A 15,835-nucleotide genomic window follows, 5' to 3' on the forward strand; every position below is an offset into this window, starting at 1 on the left:
GTTTATCAAAGTTTTAGCTTGTTTTCTTATACTTTATCTGAAAATGGTTTAATATAGAATTTTTTGCTGGAAAGTGAGAAAATAGTAAAACCAGTTTTGATAGCTTTGTTTTCATGCCTAGTATCTAAGGTAATTTTCTTGGTTTTGTTTAGATAAGTTTGCATGTCTTTTCCGATTTATCTTGTTTTGAATTGCTGAAAACTAATATATTTATGATTAATTATAGGAAAATGCTTTTGCTGCAAAACCAATTTTCATGAGTTCCTTATAATGTTCTTTGCTTTCTCAATTTAATTTGTGATTTATGCTTGCTGTATAAGTTTATTTGCTAATTCTTGATCTAGCTTTTCTGTTCGCGTGTACGATAGTGATTGTTTGTCGTCGCGTGTGTTACGTTTGTGCATCATCGCATATGTGCCATTCATTATGCATGTCTTATCACCCTTGCATAATCTAGGGTATCACACTAATGCATGCATCTCATTTCGTGCATAGCATTTCTTGCACAATTATGGCATCATGCTAATTCTGGCATCTCATTCATGCATTATAGTGACTGAACCGTCGGAGAACGAACCCGTTGAGCCTGCCGAGTCCGTCGAACCTGAACCCGGAGTCCAGTTCATGGTCGACCCCGAAGTTAACCAAGGCAAGCAGCTAAGCATAATCCCTTGCACCTATTTAATTTGACTAGTTTAGTTATCTCACTTGGGTATTGTTGGGTTATATATATACTAGGTACGTATTACATTCTTGTACCTATTTTCATGCATTCTCCTTCCTTGATTCGTTTATTCATATCCTTGGCACCAGTTAGACAGTTAATAACTTAATCTGACTAGATGCTTAGCCCTGCTTAGAATACTCATTTTGCTCGCTAGACAGGAATGGTTTGGAGGATCACACTTACCGATAATCCTTGATCGCACTGGTTCGGTTTGGGTGGTGATGAAGTGGGAGTACCGAGATTTGAGCGGAATGTTAGGGCCTAGAGAATGAAGTCACATGGGCATAGTCCGCTTGGAGCGATTAAGGACCGAGTGGACGACGTCGGTTTTGAGCACCTTTCCGTGCTACCACATATCCAATATAATAGTACGGATAAGCCAATTACCTTCTTTGACTTGATCATTGATGTGCAGTCCTAGCTACGTGGCTACGAGCTATGCAGAGAGGCTTAGTGTGTCCCCAGGTGGACCTATGTGTAGGAAAGTTTAGAGATGTCCCTGGTGGAACTAAGTCTCTACGCGTAAGCTATGTGTGAAGATTTCAATGATCGAGCCATGTTGGGAACGGTTGACGCGAGTACTCCCTTATCCAACTTTGGCCGGTTGGGTGAGTCGCATGGTCCTCGCGTCGTGTGGGTAAAGTAGTACACCTTTGCAAGGTTTTAATCAATTTGAATTGCCGCGCTCTCGATTATGAGCAAGCTCATTATCCCATGAATTCCTCGTAGAATTTCGTTTATGATGAGAATGGTCCATGTTACAGCTATGATCAGTTATGGATTATATTACTCTCTTAATCAACTAAAAGTGTTTGGGGTTGGGCAAAATTAATTAATTATGATAGGTGATAGTGTAGAGAACAAATGCTTATACAATAAATACTTAATCTTAAAGCTTTTACTTGAGCCTTTGCATGATCCTTGTTTATTTAATTGCGTAAGTCTTGCGAGTGCCTTTTGTACTCAGGTTGTTTTCTAAATCTAGTTGCAGGTGAGCCGAAAGTGGTGTTCGGCCACTTCTACCCCGCCGATCTAAATGCGGGGGAGGAGTAGGTTGTTGTGGCTGTGATGATGTCCTTGAGCAAGGCATCATTATCTTAGGTATATTTTATCGTAATCGAACTCCATGAGAGCATGTAAATATAATAATCTTTAAGTTTCTTTATTTAGAAGATGGCTTCGGTGAGCCCAAGGCTTGTAGTGGAAGTTAGCTGAACCCTCCTATATCAAACTTGTAATTTTAAGTGTGTAAAACTGCTCTTTGTGGATCATCGGCAATGTACGCGCTTGTATAACTGTACGTGTGCTTAATCCTGGGCATGTGGCAAACACGTACCGGGACTACCGGGTTTGCTCACGTTCTAGGTGATTTGTGTTGATTAAGTGCCTCTAAGGTGTGGATTAGCGCGTGGCGTGTCGAGAGACGGACACGTGCTAGCCCTCAACTTAAAAAAATTAATCAATAATTTCATCTAAACCGAGTGCAAATTGGGCGGTTCTCACATACTCAAAAGAAAGAAAACCGCCACTGCCAAAGCAACAGCTTCCACCAGTGCAAGCGAACAGAGCAAAGATCAAGACTCGATGCCATAAACTCCCAGATCGAGTCCAAAATGAAGAGACTTGAGGAGATGGCCGCGACAACGAGAAGCGAAAGATTTCAAGAGGAAATCGAGAAAGTTGAGAAAGCCCTGATAGAAATGGAATCTCAGATAGCAGCACTCAGGAGCAACCGCAAACTGCTTTCAACAAATACCCGCACCTGAGCCTTCACACTACCACGTTATCAACTACATGTCAGCCTTTATCTGCAGAACTACAAGTGCGCCCATGGCCTTCAGGATATAAACCAGCAAAGATACCTTAATTTGATGGACAGACCGACCCAAGGCAATTCCTAGTGAGTTATGAGCTGCAGTCTGATGGCAGCAACGAGATATAGTGCTTGCCAAGTCCTTCGCAATCGCCACAAAGGAAATAACCAGACGTGGTTTGCAAACTTAGAACCAGGAGTAATATCAAGCTGGACAAAGCTATGAAGCCTGCTAATCCAAAATTTCCAATATTTTCAGTATACAACCCTATCAGCCACAGACCTTTAAACTGCAAAGGAAGATTCCGAGACTCTCGAATCCTACATGAAACTGTTCGTGCAGCTAAGGGCCCAAGTGGTTAATGTTCTGGATTCAACTATTATAGAAGCAGCCATCAAGGGCTTAAGATCGGACAGTGCGCCTCGCAATTCACAGGCGACCACCCAAGAACAATTGATGAACTATTCACCACCATGGTGAAGTATGTAAAGTTGGCTAACGACCTTCGCAGAAGCGTAGAGGAAAGAAACAAAGGAAAAAAACAAGCGTCCTAAAATTAATATTTGGTCCCAACCTATCATATCCTATGGAACACCTCCAAACACTAACAACATCCAAAGAAGTGTACACCAAATAGAGTTTGAGTCCAACACATCCGAGATGGAATCCAAAAGATAATATTCTAATGACTTCAATCACAGAGGCGGTCGGAGTGACACGGGCAGAGGGCGTTGGGGGGGGGGGGGGGGGATCCCACACATCCCTCGCAACCCATTAGAGTTGTACTATGGATTTCATAACAAGAATGCGGTCCACACCATAGAGACTTTGCCCGGAAACCATCAACAAGAAAAAAAAAGGCTAGGTGAGCTTAACTCAGTATTGTTAGTTTGTTACTTCCTTGAGCCCTTTTGTTACCTTTTCTTTTCCTCTTTTGTCTTCTGACCGGACATCTTCTTCCTTGTCCGCTATCCAGATGAGGGGCTCTCGTGATACACTAAAACGAGAGCCATCTTGGTGTAGTTTAAAGGAAAAAACAAGGGAGTGATCGATCCGGGATTATACCCTTTCACAGGAGGGGCGGGTGCAGAACCCTAACGATTCGCTATTGCTAGCGAAAGATCATGGCCCCGCTATCTCTATCTCTGCTATTTCTAACCAAAGTAATGATTCATTGGTCCGTCAATCGGAATCCTAATCGCAATCCGGATAAAACAATCAGAATCCTAATTGGAACTCGAACAAATTAATTGGAATTCCAATCGAAACCCGGAAAATCAATGCCTCACGTACGTGATCATGGTGCAGTCTGTACACTTATTGAAAGAGTGCAAAATTGGAGGTCTCATGTAGGTTCATATAAAATTAATATTACCCATAGAAATGCAACACGATGCTAGTAAATAAAATAGATCAAACGAGTTAAAGATTGCCTTTTTTAAGGAAAAGCTAAACAATGGTTGAGTTGGGCCGGTCCATCCCCCGTGGTAGTCCGAAGTGGGCTAACCGATAGATAGGAGGCCTCTTAAACATGCTAAGTTGGGATGTAAATGGTACAAATATTTTTCGACGAGTAAATTGCACCCACCATACAACAACTTGTCATATCGGTGCAAATTAGTCCAACAACTTTTAAAATGCTCAATTTAGTGCAATAGCATGATAGGTGGGTGCAGATCAGTCCAACAACTTGTAAAATGCTCAATTTAATGCAATAACTTGGCAATAGGTGCATTTACAGTCCAAACATTACACGGCAATGTAACTAACACAAAGTTTCAATAAATAGTATATTCATGTTAGGACAAATTATGAAGTATTATTTGACCATTGATTTTTATGCTGCACCTGCGTGGCAATATATTTGGCCAGGATAAAAACCCTCACTGTTTAGAAATTAATGTTATATCTTTACATTAATTATTTTGTATAGTGATTTAATTTTAGTTAAAACTATTTAATTTGATATTCAATATTGAAAAATTCACCCTCAATGTTTCTGATATATTTGATTATATGCATTGTTAAATTAAAAAAACTAATATGTTGATACAAATTATTGATACCTTTTAGGAGCTTGGTACATATATTTGTAAAGCCTCGTATATTTGTTCGAAAGAAAAAATGAGCTAAATAAACAGAAATAAACATGTGCATTGTTGAATACATGAGTAGAAGCGCAGAAGACACCTAAAGGTTCAGGGTCTCTCTTATTGACTTCAATTTTTGAGTGATGCAAATGGTATAATTTTAAATTTTATTTTCATTTGAACTAATAAAAAATTGTACATAGTTGAAAAGCAACAACCGAATAACCATCAATAATTTCCATTTATAAATTTTAGAATTATTGACGTTCAACTACTTTGCTTAATATATTGCTATTGTAATGGTGGTTAAATAATATATTATTTTTAATAAAATGATATTAAATTTATTCCGAGAATAAAATTATTGGTGTCCATTGCGACACAAAAATCTACGATCAAATAATACGTTCCAGCATTAATATACTCTTTATTGTGACTTCACGTTAGCAAATATATTGTCGTGTAATGGTTGGATTGTGAATGCACCAATTTACCAAGTTATTGCACTAAATTAAGTATTTCTTAAGTTGTTGGATCAATCTGCATGCAGCTATCAAGTTATTGTACTAAATTGAGCACTTTAAAAGTTGTTGGACCAATTTGCACCCACCTGCCAAGTTGTTATATGATGTGTGCAATTTACTCTTTTCCGACCGACCAACCAAGTGAAGTCGGATAGTGATTCGGATATTATTTTTGGATATCTGGATATTTTTAGGATATCAGATTCGAATACAAGATATCAGATATCCGGTCGGATAATCTGGACAGTGAAGTCGGATATTAGGTTCCGATAGTTATATTATATTAAATATATACATTGATTAAAATCTAGTTTAATCTTTTAAAAATTTATAAGTAATTCATTTCAAATCGAAAAATTACAAAACTAGCGCCAAAAATTTTCTAAAATATAATCTATCTATTGACGATCTATTTTGGAGATCTTATTTGTTCCTAATTTTCTTGAGTTCGAGGACTAAATTCAAACTCTAGCATTAATTAGTTTGATAGTAAAAAATAGACTTGTTCCATTTGAATAAAATTTAAAAATATTTCTAAACATGTAAGTAAAGTGAGTGCAAGTTTTTTTTTCTAAAGTTATTTTGTCTATCTAATATAAATTCAACATTTTCAATTAAACATCTATTAAGATGGTTGATTTCATGCGATACATATACTTGGCTTTTCGTTCAAGTATCATATAATTTTATTTTCAGCACAAACTAGTTAGAATTTATGCTTTATCAAGTGGATAAATAATTAACACTAGCGTGATATATATAGTTATAACTTTTACTCCATATTTGAGGAAAGATTCGTACCCGTGTATCAATCTGTATCGGACAGATATCTGTGTTTGAATTCGACTCCAAAAAAAATTATGAAAACAAATATGATCCCTAGTGCTACGATACCCTATAAATTCAATTGATGGACGCCACTCTAAAGCTGTCACGAAACAAGAATCATCCGTCTTCCACCACTAACCCCACCGCCTCGCCGCAGCAAGTGCACCTTAGTTTCCATGTTTAGTTTGAGAGCTATTTGATTTTATTATACAATATCCAGTTTGTTTGTATGAACCTTTACTTTTCCTGCTCTTGCCGGTTTTTCAGAAAAAAACTTTAGTCCATATTATAATAAATACTAATGGGGCTAAAAAAGTAGATTAATAAAAAAATGATTTTCCTTCAATTATGCAATTGTAAACATTAGTTTTTTTTAAAATACATTATAGACGAGACACTGGAAGACACCCACTTACATTCACTCCTAAAAAAATAATATCTTCGATTACATTATCATAGTTAGTCCTCTCCAAAATCAGTATCATGTTTTCGTAAGGGCATGAACTGTGAGAAAAGAAGTTTACAAAGGAACGTGATGATCACTAGATGAGTGGACTGAAACGGACTCTGTAAGAACCTGAGAATTAAAGCGCTGTCCTCTGTATTTTTTCATCCTCCACGTGGCACGATAGGGGGCTGCCACGTACCGTCGGAGTTCCGTGTACTCTTCTCCGACTTGGCGACATGCTCTGGGCTCAGGAGCCCCGGGAAACCCCGCGCGCACGGCACGCATTCAACCATGAAATGCACCGGCTCCTGAATCCGACTTGAATTTGAGTCCAACGCTGCCCTATAAATTCAACTGATGAGCGCCACTCCAAAGCTGTCGCGTTCCAAGAATCATCCGTTCGTCCCCAACCACCGCCTCGCCGCGCCAAGAATTCGACAGGGCTTTCCTCATGATCATGGCGGCGAGGCGCAAGCGCACGGCGCCCGACGGCACGGACGCCGCCGCGGCAGCCGGCGGCGAGAGCAAGCGGGCGCGGATCACGCTCGGGAGCATCTACGACTACGAGAAGCTGGAGGTGCTCGGGGAGGGCAGCTTCGGCTTGGTGGTCAAGGCGCGCCACCGCGCCACGGGCGAGGCGGTGGCCGTCAAGTGTGACAGACCCGCCGAGTTAAAACGCTTAATTAAGCGTAACCGCCGTCCTTTGGCGCGTTAGCTTAATTAAGTGTAACTTGACAGGCTGCTTCCAACCCACAGGCCGATCGAAACACACCAGAAGTCTCGCACGAAGGCGAGCGCAGAAGGTACCAGCACGATAAAATCTTACAAAATAGTAAATAATATTAAGACTTTTACAAAGCAGGTTAAATTTAAAATTTACGAATGAAATGATAGCAGTGGACGAGAATCTAACTTACAGAGTATTTTTACACGAAAATAAATAAAACGAACTAAATAAGCCGAGGACTACCGAGACGGGAGGACGAGGCGCCACATCGAGCCCACCGATGTGAGACCTAGTTAGCTTCTATGCCTGAAACAGGGTAAACAACAAACCCTGAGTATACTAATACTCAGCAAGACTTACCCGACCAGTGGGTATAACTTAGCCCACATACCTAGACATGCAAGGCATTTGGCTGGTGGTTATTTTGCAGAAAAAGCAACTAAAGAAATTCCTTACTTTCATTATTTTAGCTTCAGGTTCTAAATAAATTAACTCTCACCTAATATTTGCATAGACCCACTTTAGCAATCATGGTAATGCAAGCAAAATAATTCAATGAGCTCAATATTTTATATAAACATACCTAACTCACATTCTACATTTTTGCTACGGTGTGACAAAGAGACCAAGGCCCTCATAACCGCGAGACACGGCGAATCGATCCGATTTAATCTTGTAAGGTGGACCTAACCAACACGACACGTATTTGCCCCGTCGGGCTATACATGCCAACCCTTCCCCTCCCCACCTCGAACTACAGGACCGCCCCACCATCATATGGTCAGCCGAGCTCAACGTGAGACCACCAAAAGTAAACATATATCCCCGTTTCTCCGCGACTACTCGACTACCCCAGGAGGTGAGTTGAAGTCCTGTACTTTCGAAGCAAAGCAAGTACTAGGCTTACCGGTTTCGACTACCTCCTACTCCCGGCATGTGGTTAGTACAATTCAATCCCCGATCAGCACTGCCACATCCACCGGTCCTTAATCGACACAGACGGGGCTAAGACACCCAGGAACCCTGTCCTGCTGCCACCTAACATCATCATCCCCGCCCGGTCTCACATTTCCATAACCATTTCATACCACTTCAACAATACTGATGTACAACGATAATAATGCATCTCGCGAGTAACCGGCAATTACTCGGCTTCTAAAGTTTTCCTGTGTCTCGCGAGTGACACGAAGCCACCCGACTTCTACCGGACTTATTTAGCCTAGCACCGCTATCGACCTAGACTTACTAGTAAACTCAAGGAAACCTAGGGATTATGCAGCTAGGGTTCCAATCAATCCCTAATACGTAATGCACAAGTAATAGATAAAACATATACATAGTGAGTCATAATTTAAAATAATAGGACATGCACCGGGGCTTGCCTGAGGGTAACACTAAGTTAGTGTTAAAGCTATCAAGGCCTTGGGCCCTTCCGACCTTGGGCCGGGTCTTCGGTTGCTTCTTAGGGTCCTTCCTTCTTCTGGAGATATCCGCCAAACACCGTCTTGTGGTTCAACTCCCCACCGCGGGCTTCACGTCCACACGTCGTACATCTAGCGTCCTAAGTGAGGTGCAACGATGCATATGTATGAATGCATGGATAATGCAATAAAAAGTAGAGCAATACAAGCGCAAGGTCGATAATGTCTAACTATAAACAACTACACTGGCGGAGGTTACTTAAACCTTACATGAGTCTACACAAAGTTAACCCAACTAGTTTTGTATTTTTAGAATTCTCCTAACTCCAACTATGCATTTATAAACTATAAAAACATTTTATCTAGCACCATAAAAAAAATTACATGTAAAAATTGTCAAACAACACACTTTATAGTTCTCCCCCACCGAGCATGAAAATAGAAAGCTAATAAACCTAGTTTTACATTCACCGCCGTTTAAATTCGAGACCAAAAATCCGGAGTATCCGGGCACATACCCGGAGTATCCGGGACAACATTTCCGGAGTATCCGGGCACCTTCTCAGAGTATCCGGATTCCCAAATCCGGAGTTTCCGGGACTATACCCGGAGTTTCGCCCGGAGTTTTCAAAACCCGGAGTTTCCGGGCTTATACCCGGAGTCTCCGGGCTTGACAGCATTTTCGGCCCAAAAACTGAAATTTTGATTTTTGGCAAAACCACCCCACCAAATTTGAAACCCTCTTGAATCCTAGTTGAAGAATGCATATAGAGATGATTGACCAAAGGAAATCACCTAGAACATCCTAGAAACATAGATCGGGGCGGCACAAGTTGGTGTACCTTGAACGTGCTTTTCTCCGCGCGAAGAACTTGAAACCGAGAGCACCCCGGGAAGAAATTCGTGGGGAAGATGGTCCTCCACGCGGATTCGAAGTCTCTTTGGTCTTGGGATCGATTCGGGGTGGGGGATTTGGAGTTTGGGATTTGGGGAGAGGGAGAGCTTGTGAGGGAGAGGGAGAGCTCAAGAGGGAGAAGGAGAGAGTGCACGTGAGGGTGAGGGGGAGTGTGAGCTGTGAGGGAGAGAGAGAAAGGGTGAGATCCCTATTTAATGATTGTGTGGCCTAGAGTACAAAAATTACATGAACTAGGAACTCCATGTCCGGAGTATCCGGGCCTACGGCCGGAGTATCCGGGGTGTTACAATCCTACCCCTTAAAGAAATCTCGTCCCGAGATTTAAAAGGAAAGTAAGGGTCAAATATTGACCCCTAGGAATTGTATCTGACTCATGAAAGTTGGTCATTTTTAAAAGAAACTAAGGAAATATTTGGAAGCAGGAAAAACACTCAAAGGCACTTGTACCAGGTCAAACAAGGAACCGAACATCGGTTAAGCGGCACCAAGAAAACATAACAGGTTAGTGCAAGTAGAATACACAAAGAGACTCTCAATGGAAATTGATTAGAACGGATTAAATCAAGGAGGTTTTTGAAAGGATCGAATTCTCTTGAGTTGGGAATAGGAGTCATTAGTGTCAGGGAAAGTTTTTGCTCAAGTCCATTCTCGCTCAAGTTGTTTATTATTTTTAAGTTGCATGATGCAAGATGCTATGCAAGTTAGTGGACTTTATAAACTCTCATGTAAAACACCCCCTTTGCATTTTTACTCCCCCAAGGGCCTACCCCCTTAAAGAACAAAGGTAGGGGAAAACGATTCCAACATTGCACAAAGAAGTGTCGATGTAGTTTCATCCACACGCACTTAAGCACCAGCGCGCTCCCAGTGGCACAATCGCGTGGCGGTTGCACACGCGAGGCCCTAGATCCCGTCGCGGCACTATAGGGCGTGGGACAAATCTCCACCATATAAGAACCAATAATAAAAATCCGAATAACATGATCGGATACAAAGAGATTAGAGAGCAGCCAGAAAATATATTCAAAGGCATATAATCCACATGGTTAGCCAAACTACCACTAAATTTTTCCCTAACCTTGCATGCCCCAACAATGCAATTTGATGTGATGCAATAGTGTACTTTCCTGACAACCAACGGGTGACCTTATTCATGCAGGATGACTATAATGTATGTGATCAAGTTTCTAATTCTTTTATATTTATTTGAGAAGAATGCAAGCGGATCCACTTTAGGTATAGGAATCAATGCGATTAGAAATAAACGAATACTCATACTAGAAGAACAACAGGGTGGTTTTAGTTATCAAGAATGACCGGGACGCTTCAAGCATTTGAACGAATGACCTAGGGACAAGGATGTACGATCTCAATTTAACATTGACCAATAATAGTGGAAAACATCAATGTTTGGATAAAAATAGAATGATCCTGGAACGACAGATAGGACATGGTTAGCTGATTATGGTGGAGAAAGGTATACCAAGAAAAACAACCAACAATTTTATTTAAGACTAGCATCCTTATTTTGATTCTCAAGACAACAAGATTTTAATAATTCATACATCCTAAATGGTGAACACAACATCTCTCATATTTAGGGTGTGTATCGAAACGGCTCAAACTTTGGTATTCAAAGTTCAGTCAAACTAAACGGTTTATTTTGTTTAACTTTGTTTTACTTGAGTAACACCTATGTTCAAATTCCAAATTTCTCGATGGTTTTATAAGAGACATAGGTCAAGTCATATACTGTTCACAAATTTAAAATATCGTCTGTAAATAGATGGAGATGGTTCTATATACATATATATATTTCATCAAGAACTAGATTCACTTTTCCTGAGTCAACTACCTTCAAGATGAAAATTTGCATAAATTAGAATACCATAAGTAATACACAAATTTTGAGCCAACTTTCCTAAACTGCGTTTTCAAGCTAACGTAAAAAAGCTTTAAGTTTTCTTAAGAGCTGTACAAGAATAGAGTTCAACCATATTAACCATAAACCAAATTTCATTTCTAAACTTGACTGGCATAGACTATGAACCGGCTTCTCCTAGTATTGAGAATTTGATGAAAACCGATGCAGTATTATGTGAGGAAATTTATATGGATATGACACACAGAGCAAAACAAATGTATGACATGATACATGCATGACATGCACGTCCTCACAAAAGAAAAATATTTTTGCCAATCCAACTATGGCAATATACGGATATCCCACAATACGTACTCTCCCTATATACTGCCCGTTTACTATTAATCTTTCCTACATAAACGGGGTTAGTATACCTGCAGAAGAATCACAATATATATGTTCACACCTACTTAATGCCTGGGAGTTAGTTGAAACTATATTTACAGCCACCTGACATAACCTACACTATATAGGGCTTACGATCTAATCTCTCATAATCCCTTAATCGCAAAGGAACATAGATTTCTGAAATTTATTTTTAATTTTGAAAACACCAAAATAATATTGCTGGTACCCCCTGGTGCATTTCAGCTCTGATACCAGCTGAGACAGACCCGCCGAGTTAAAACGCTTAATTAAGCGTAACTGCCGTCCTTTGGCGCGTTAGCTTAATTAAGTGTAACTTGACAGGCTGCTTCCAACCCACAGGCCGATCGAAACACACCAGAAGTCTCGCACGAAGGCGAGCGCAGAAGGTACCAGCACGATAAAATCTTACAAAATAGTAAATAATATTAAGACTTTTACAAAGCAGGTTAAATTTAAAATTTACGAATGAAATGATAGCAGTGGACGAGAATCTAACTTACAGAGTATTTTTACACGAAAATAAATAAAACGAACTAAATAAGCCGAGGACTACCGAGACGGGAGGACGAGGCGCCACATCGAGCCCACCGATGTGAGACCTAGTTAGCTTCTATGCCTGAAACAGGGTAAACAACAAACCCTGAGTATACTAATACTCAGCAAGACTTACCCGACCAGTGGGTATAACTTAGCCCACATACCTAGACATGCAAGTCATTTGACTGGTGGTTATTTTGCAGAAAAAGCAACTAAAGAAATTCCTTACTTTCATTATTTTAGCTTCAGGTTCTAAATAAATTAACTCTCACCTAATATTTGCATAGACCCACTTTAGCAATCATGGTAATGCAAGCAAAATAATTCAATGAGCTCAATATTTTATATAAACATACCTAACTCACATTCTACATTTTTGCTACGGTGTGACAAAGAGACCAAGGCCCTCATAACCGCGAGACACGGCGAATCGATCCGATTTAATCTTGTAAGGTGGACCTAACCAACACGACACGTATTTGCCCCGTCGGGCTATACATGCCAACCCTTCCCCTCCCCACCTCGAACTACAGGACCGCCCCACCATCATATGGTCAGCCGAGCTCAACGTGAGACCACCAAAAGTAAACATATATCCCCGTTTCTCCGCGACTACTCGACTACCCCAGGAGGTGAGTTGAAGTCCTGTACTTTCGAAGCAAAGCAGTACTAGGCTTACCGGTTTCGACTACCTCCTACTCCCGGCATGTGGTTAGTACAATTCAATCCCCGATCAGCACTGCCACATCCACCGGTCCTTAATCGACACAGACGGGGCTAAGACACCCAGGAACCCTGTCCTGCTGCCACCTAACATCATCATCCCCGCCCGGTCTCACATTTCCATAACCATTTCATACCACTTCAACAATACTGATGTACAACGATAATAATGCATCTCGCGAGTAACCGGCAATTACTCGGCTTCTAAAGTTTTCCTGTGTCTCGCGAGTGACACGAAGCCACCCGACTTCTACCGGGCTTATTTAGCCTAGCACCGCTATCGACCTAGACTTACTAGTAAACTCAAGGAAACCTAGGGATTATGCAGCTAGGGTTCCAATCAATCCCTAATACGTAATGCACAAGTAATAGATAAAACATATACATAGTGAGTCATAATTTAAAATAATAGGACATGCACCGGGGCTTGACTGAGGGTAACACTAAGTTAGTGTTAAAGCTATCAAGGCCTTGGGCCCTTCCGACCTTGGGCCGGGTCTTCGGTTGCTTCTTAGGGTCCTTCCTTCTTCTGGAGATATCCGCCAAACACCGTCTTGTGGTTCAACTCCCCACCGCGGGCTTCACGTCCACACGTCATACATCTAGCGTCCTAAGTGAGGTGCAACGATGCATATGTATGAATGCATGGATAATGCAATAAAAAGTAGAGCAATACAAGCGCAAGGTCGATAATGTCTAACTATAAACAACTACACTGGCGGAGGTTACTTAAACCTTACATGAGTCTACACAAAGTTAACCCAACTAGTTTTGTATTTTTAGAATTCTCCTAACTCCAACTATGCATTTATAAACTATAAAAACATTTTATCTAGCACCATAAAAAAAATTACATGTAAAAATTGTCAAACAACACACTTTATAGTTCTCCCCCACCGAGCATGAAAATAGAAAGCTAATAAACCTAGTTTTACATTCACCGCCGTTTAAATTCGAGACCAAAAATCCGGAGTATCCGGGCACATACCCGGAGTATCCGGGACAACATTTCCGGAGTATCCGGGCACCTTCTCAGAGTATCCGGATTCCCAAATCCGGAGTTTCCGGGACTATACCCGGAGTTTTGCCCGGAATTTTCAAAACCCGGAGTTTCCGGGCTTATACCCGGAGTCTCCGGGCTTGACAGCATTTTCGCCCCAAAAACTGAAATTTTGATTTTTGGCAAAACCACCCCACCAAATTTGAAACCCTCTTGAATCCTAGTTGAAGAATGCATATAGAGATGATTGACCAAAGAAAATCACCTAGAACATCCTAGAAACATAGATCGGGGCGGCACAAGTTGGTGTACCTTGAACGTGCTTTTCTCCGCGCGAAGAACTTGAAACCGAGAGCACCCCGGGAAGAAATACGTGGGGAAGATGGTCCTCCACGCGGATTCGAAGTCTCTTTGGTCTTGGGATCGATTCGGGGTGGGGGATTTGGAGTTTGGGATTTGGGGAGAGGGAGAGCTTGTGAGGGAGAGGGAGAGCTCAAGAGGGAGAGGGAGAGAGTGCACGTGAGGGTGAGGGGGAGTGTGAGCTGTGAGGGAGAGAGAGAAAGAGTGAGATCCCTATTTAATGATAAATAATGATTGTATGGCCTAGAGTACAAAAATTACATGAACTAGGAACTCCATGTCCGGAATATCCGGTCCTACGGCCGGAGTATCCGGGATGTTACATCAAGTGTGCCAGGGCCTCCGATCTCCGCGCGGTCCTCCGCGAGGCCGGCTGCCTGGCCGCGTGCCGCGGCCACCCCTCGGTCGTGGGCATCCGCGACGTCGTCGAGGACGCCGCCACCGGGGACGTCTTCCTCGTCATGGAGTTCGTCGGCGCCAGCCTGCGGTGCCTGCAGCGGGCGGCGGCGCGGCCGCGGCTCCCGGAGGCCGGGGCCCGCGCGGTGATGCGGCAGCTCCTGCGCGGCGCCGGGATCATCCACCGGGACATCAAGCCGGACAACATCCTCGTGGGCGCCGGCGGCGCGGTCAAGATCTGCGACCTGGGGCTCGCCACGCCGGCGAGGCCCGAGGGGGCGGCGTACCCCGAGCGCCGCGTGGGCACGCTGCTCTACCGCTCGCCGGAGCAGCTGGCGGGCCGCCGGGACTACGGCCCGGGCGTCGACATCTGGGCGCTCGGGTGCGTCATGGCCGAGCTCCTCACCGGCCAGTTCATGTTCGACGAGGACACGGAGGAGAAGATGATGGGCAAGGTGATGGACCTGCGGCACGCACTCGCCGAGAGGGGGTTGCAGGCGTTCGACGAGTGGCCGGCGTTCCAGGGCCTGCCGGAGCTGTCACCAGGAGCGCGAGAGGTCCTCGCCGGTCTGCTTGCCGTCCAGCCCAGCGACAGGCTCACCGCCACGGCCGCGCTCCAGCATCCGTGGTTTGCCGCGGAGGAAGAGGAGGAGCGTCCTGCTGCCACCTGCCGCAGCGCGGGCAGAGCAGCTCGGAGTAGCAGGGCTAGCGTAGTGACCGTCGTGGTCTGAGAGCTCCTGAGGACTGAATTGACTGTTGTAAACTTGTAATCCAATTCGTTTATTCATCATTATCTGTAATCTTGGCTATTGACATGAAGATGAACCAATAGATATCCTTTTTGTATATAAGAAGGCAATGCATATGTTGATCCTCTATTCCCTTGTGAGCTGTTCAATCAGAACTCTGTTAATGCTACCATGTATACTGTGCTATGATGACTTGGCAACAGAGTTGTTTTGAGCACCATGTGTTCAGACATCTGTCATGGGTTGAAGAAAAAGAAATAGCTGATCACTGTGACGCAATTG

The 15,835-nt window shown here is 42.7% G+C and overlaps 1 protein-coding gene across 1 annotated transcript; it reads left to right on the plus strand.

Moving 5' to 3' along the window:
- The first annotated feature begins 6,888 nt into the window (after window positions 1-6,888).
- On the plus strand, window positions 6,889-15,636 carry LOC120662441 (putative cyclin-dependent kinase F-2). Its single transcript, XM_039941587.1, has 2 exons — window positions 6,889-7,082; window positions 14,746-15,636. Exons 1-2 carry the CDS (start codon window positions 6,889-6,891, stop codon window positions 15,533-15,535), a joined length of 984 nt encoding a protein of 327 aa, XP_039797521.1. The 3' UTR covers window positions 15,536-15,636.
- Window positions 15,637-15,835: the final 199 nt, after the last annotated feature.

This window comes from Panicum virgatum, chromosome 2N, assembly GCF_016808335.1.
Source record: "Panicum virgatum strain AP13 chromosome 2N, P.virgatum_v5, whole genome shotgun sequence".
Classification (NCBI taxonomy): Eukaryota; Viridiplantae; Streptophyta; class Magnoliopsida; order Poales; family Poaceae; genus Panicum; species Panicum virgatum.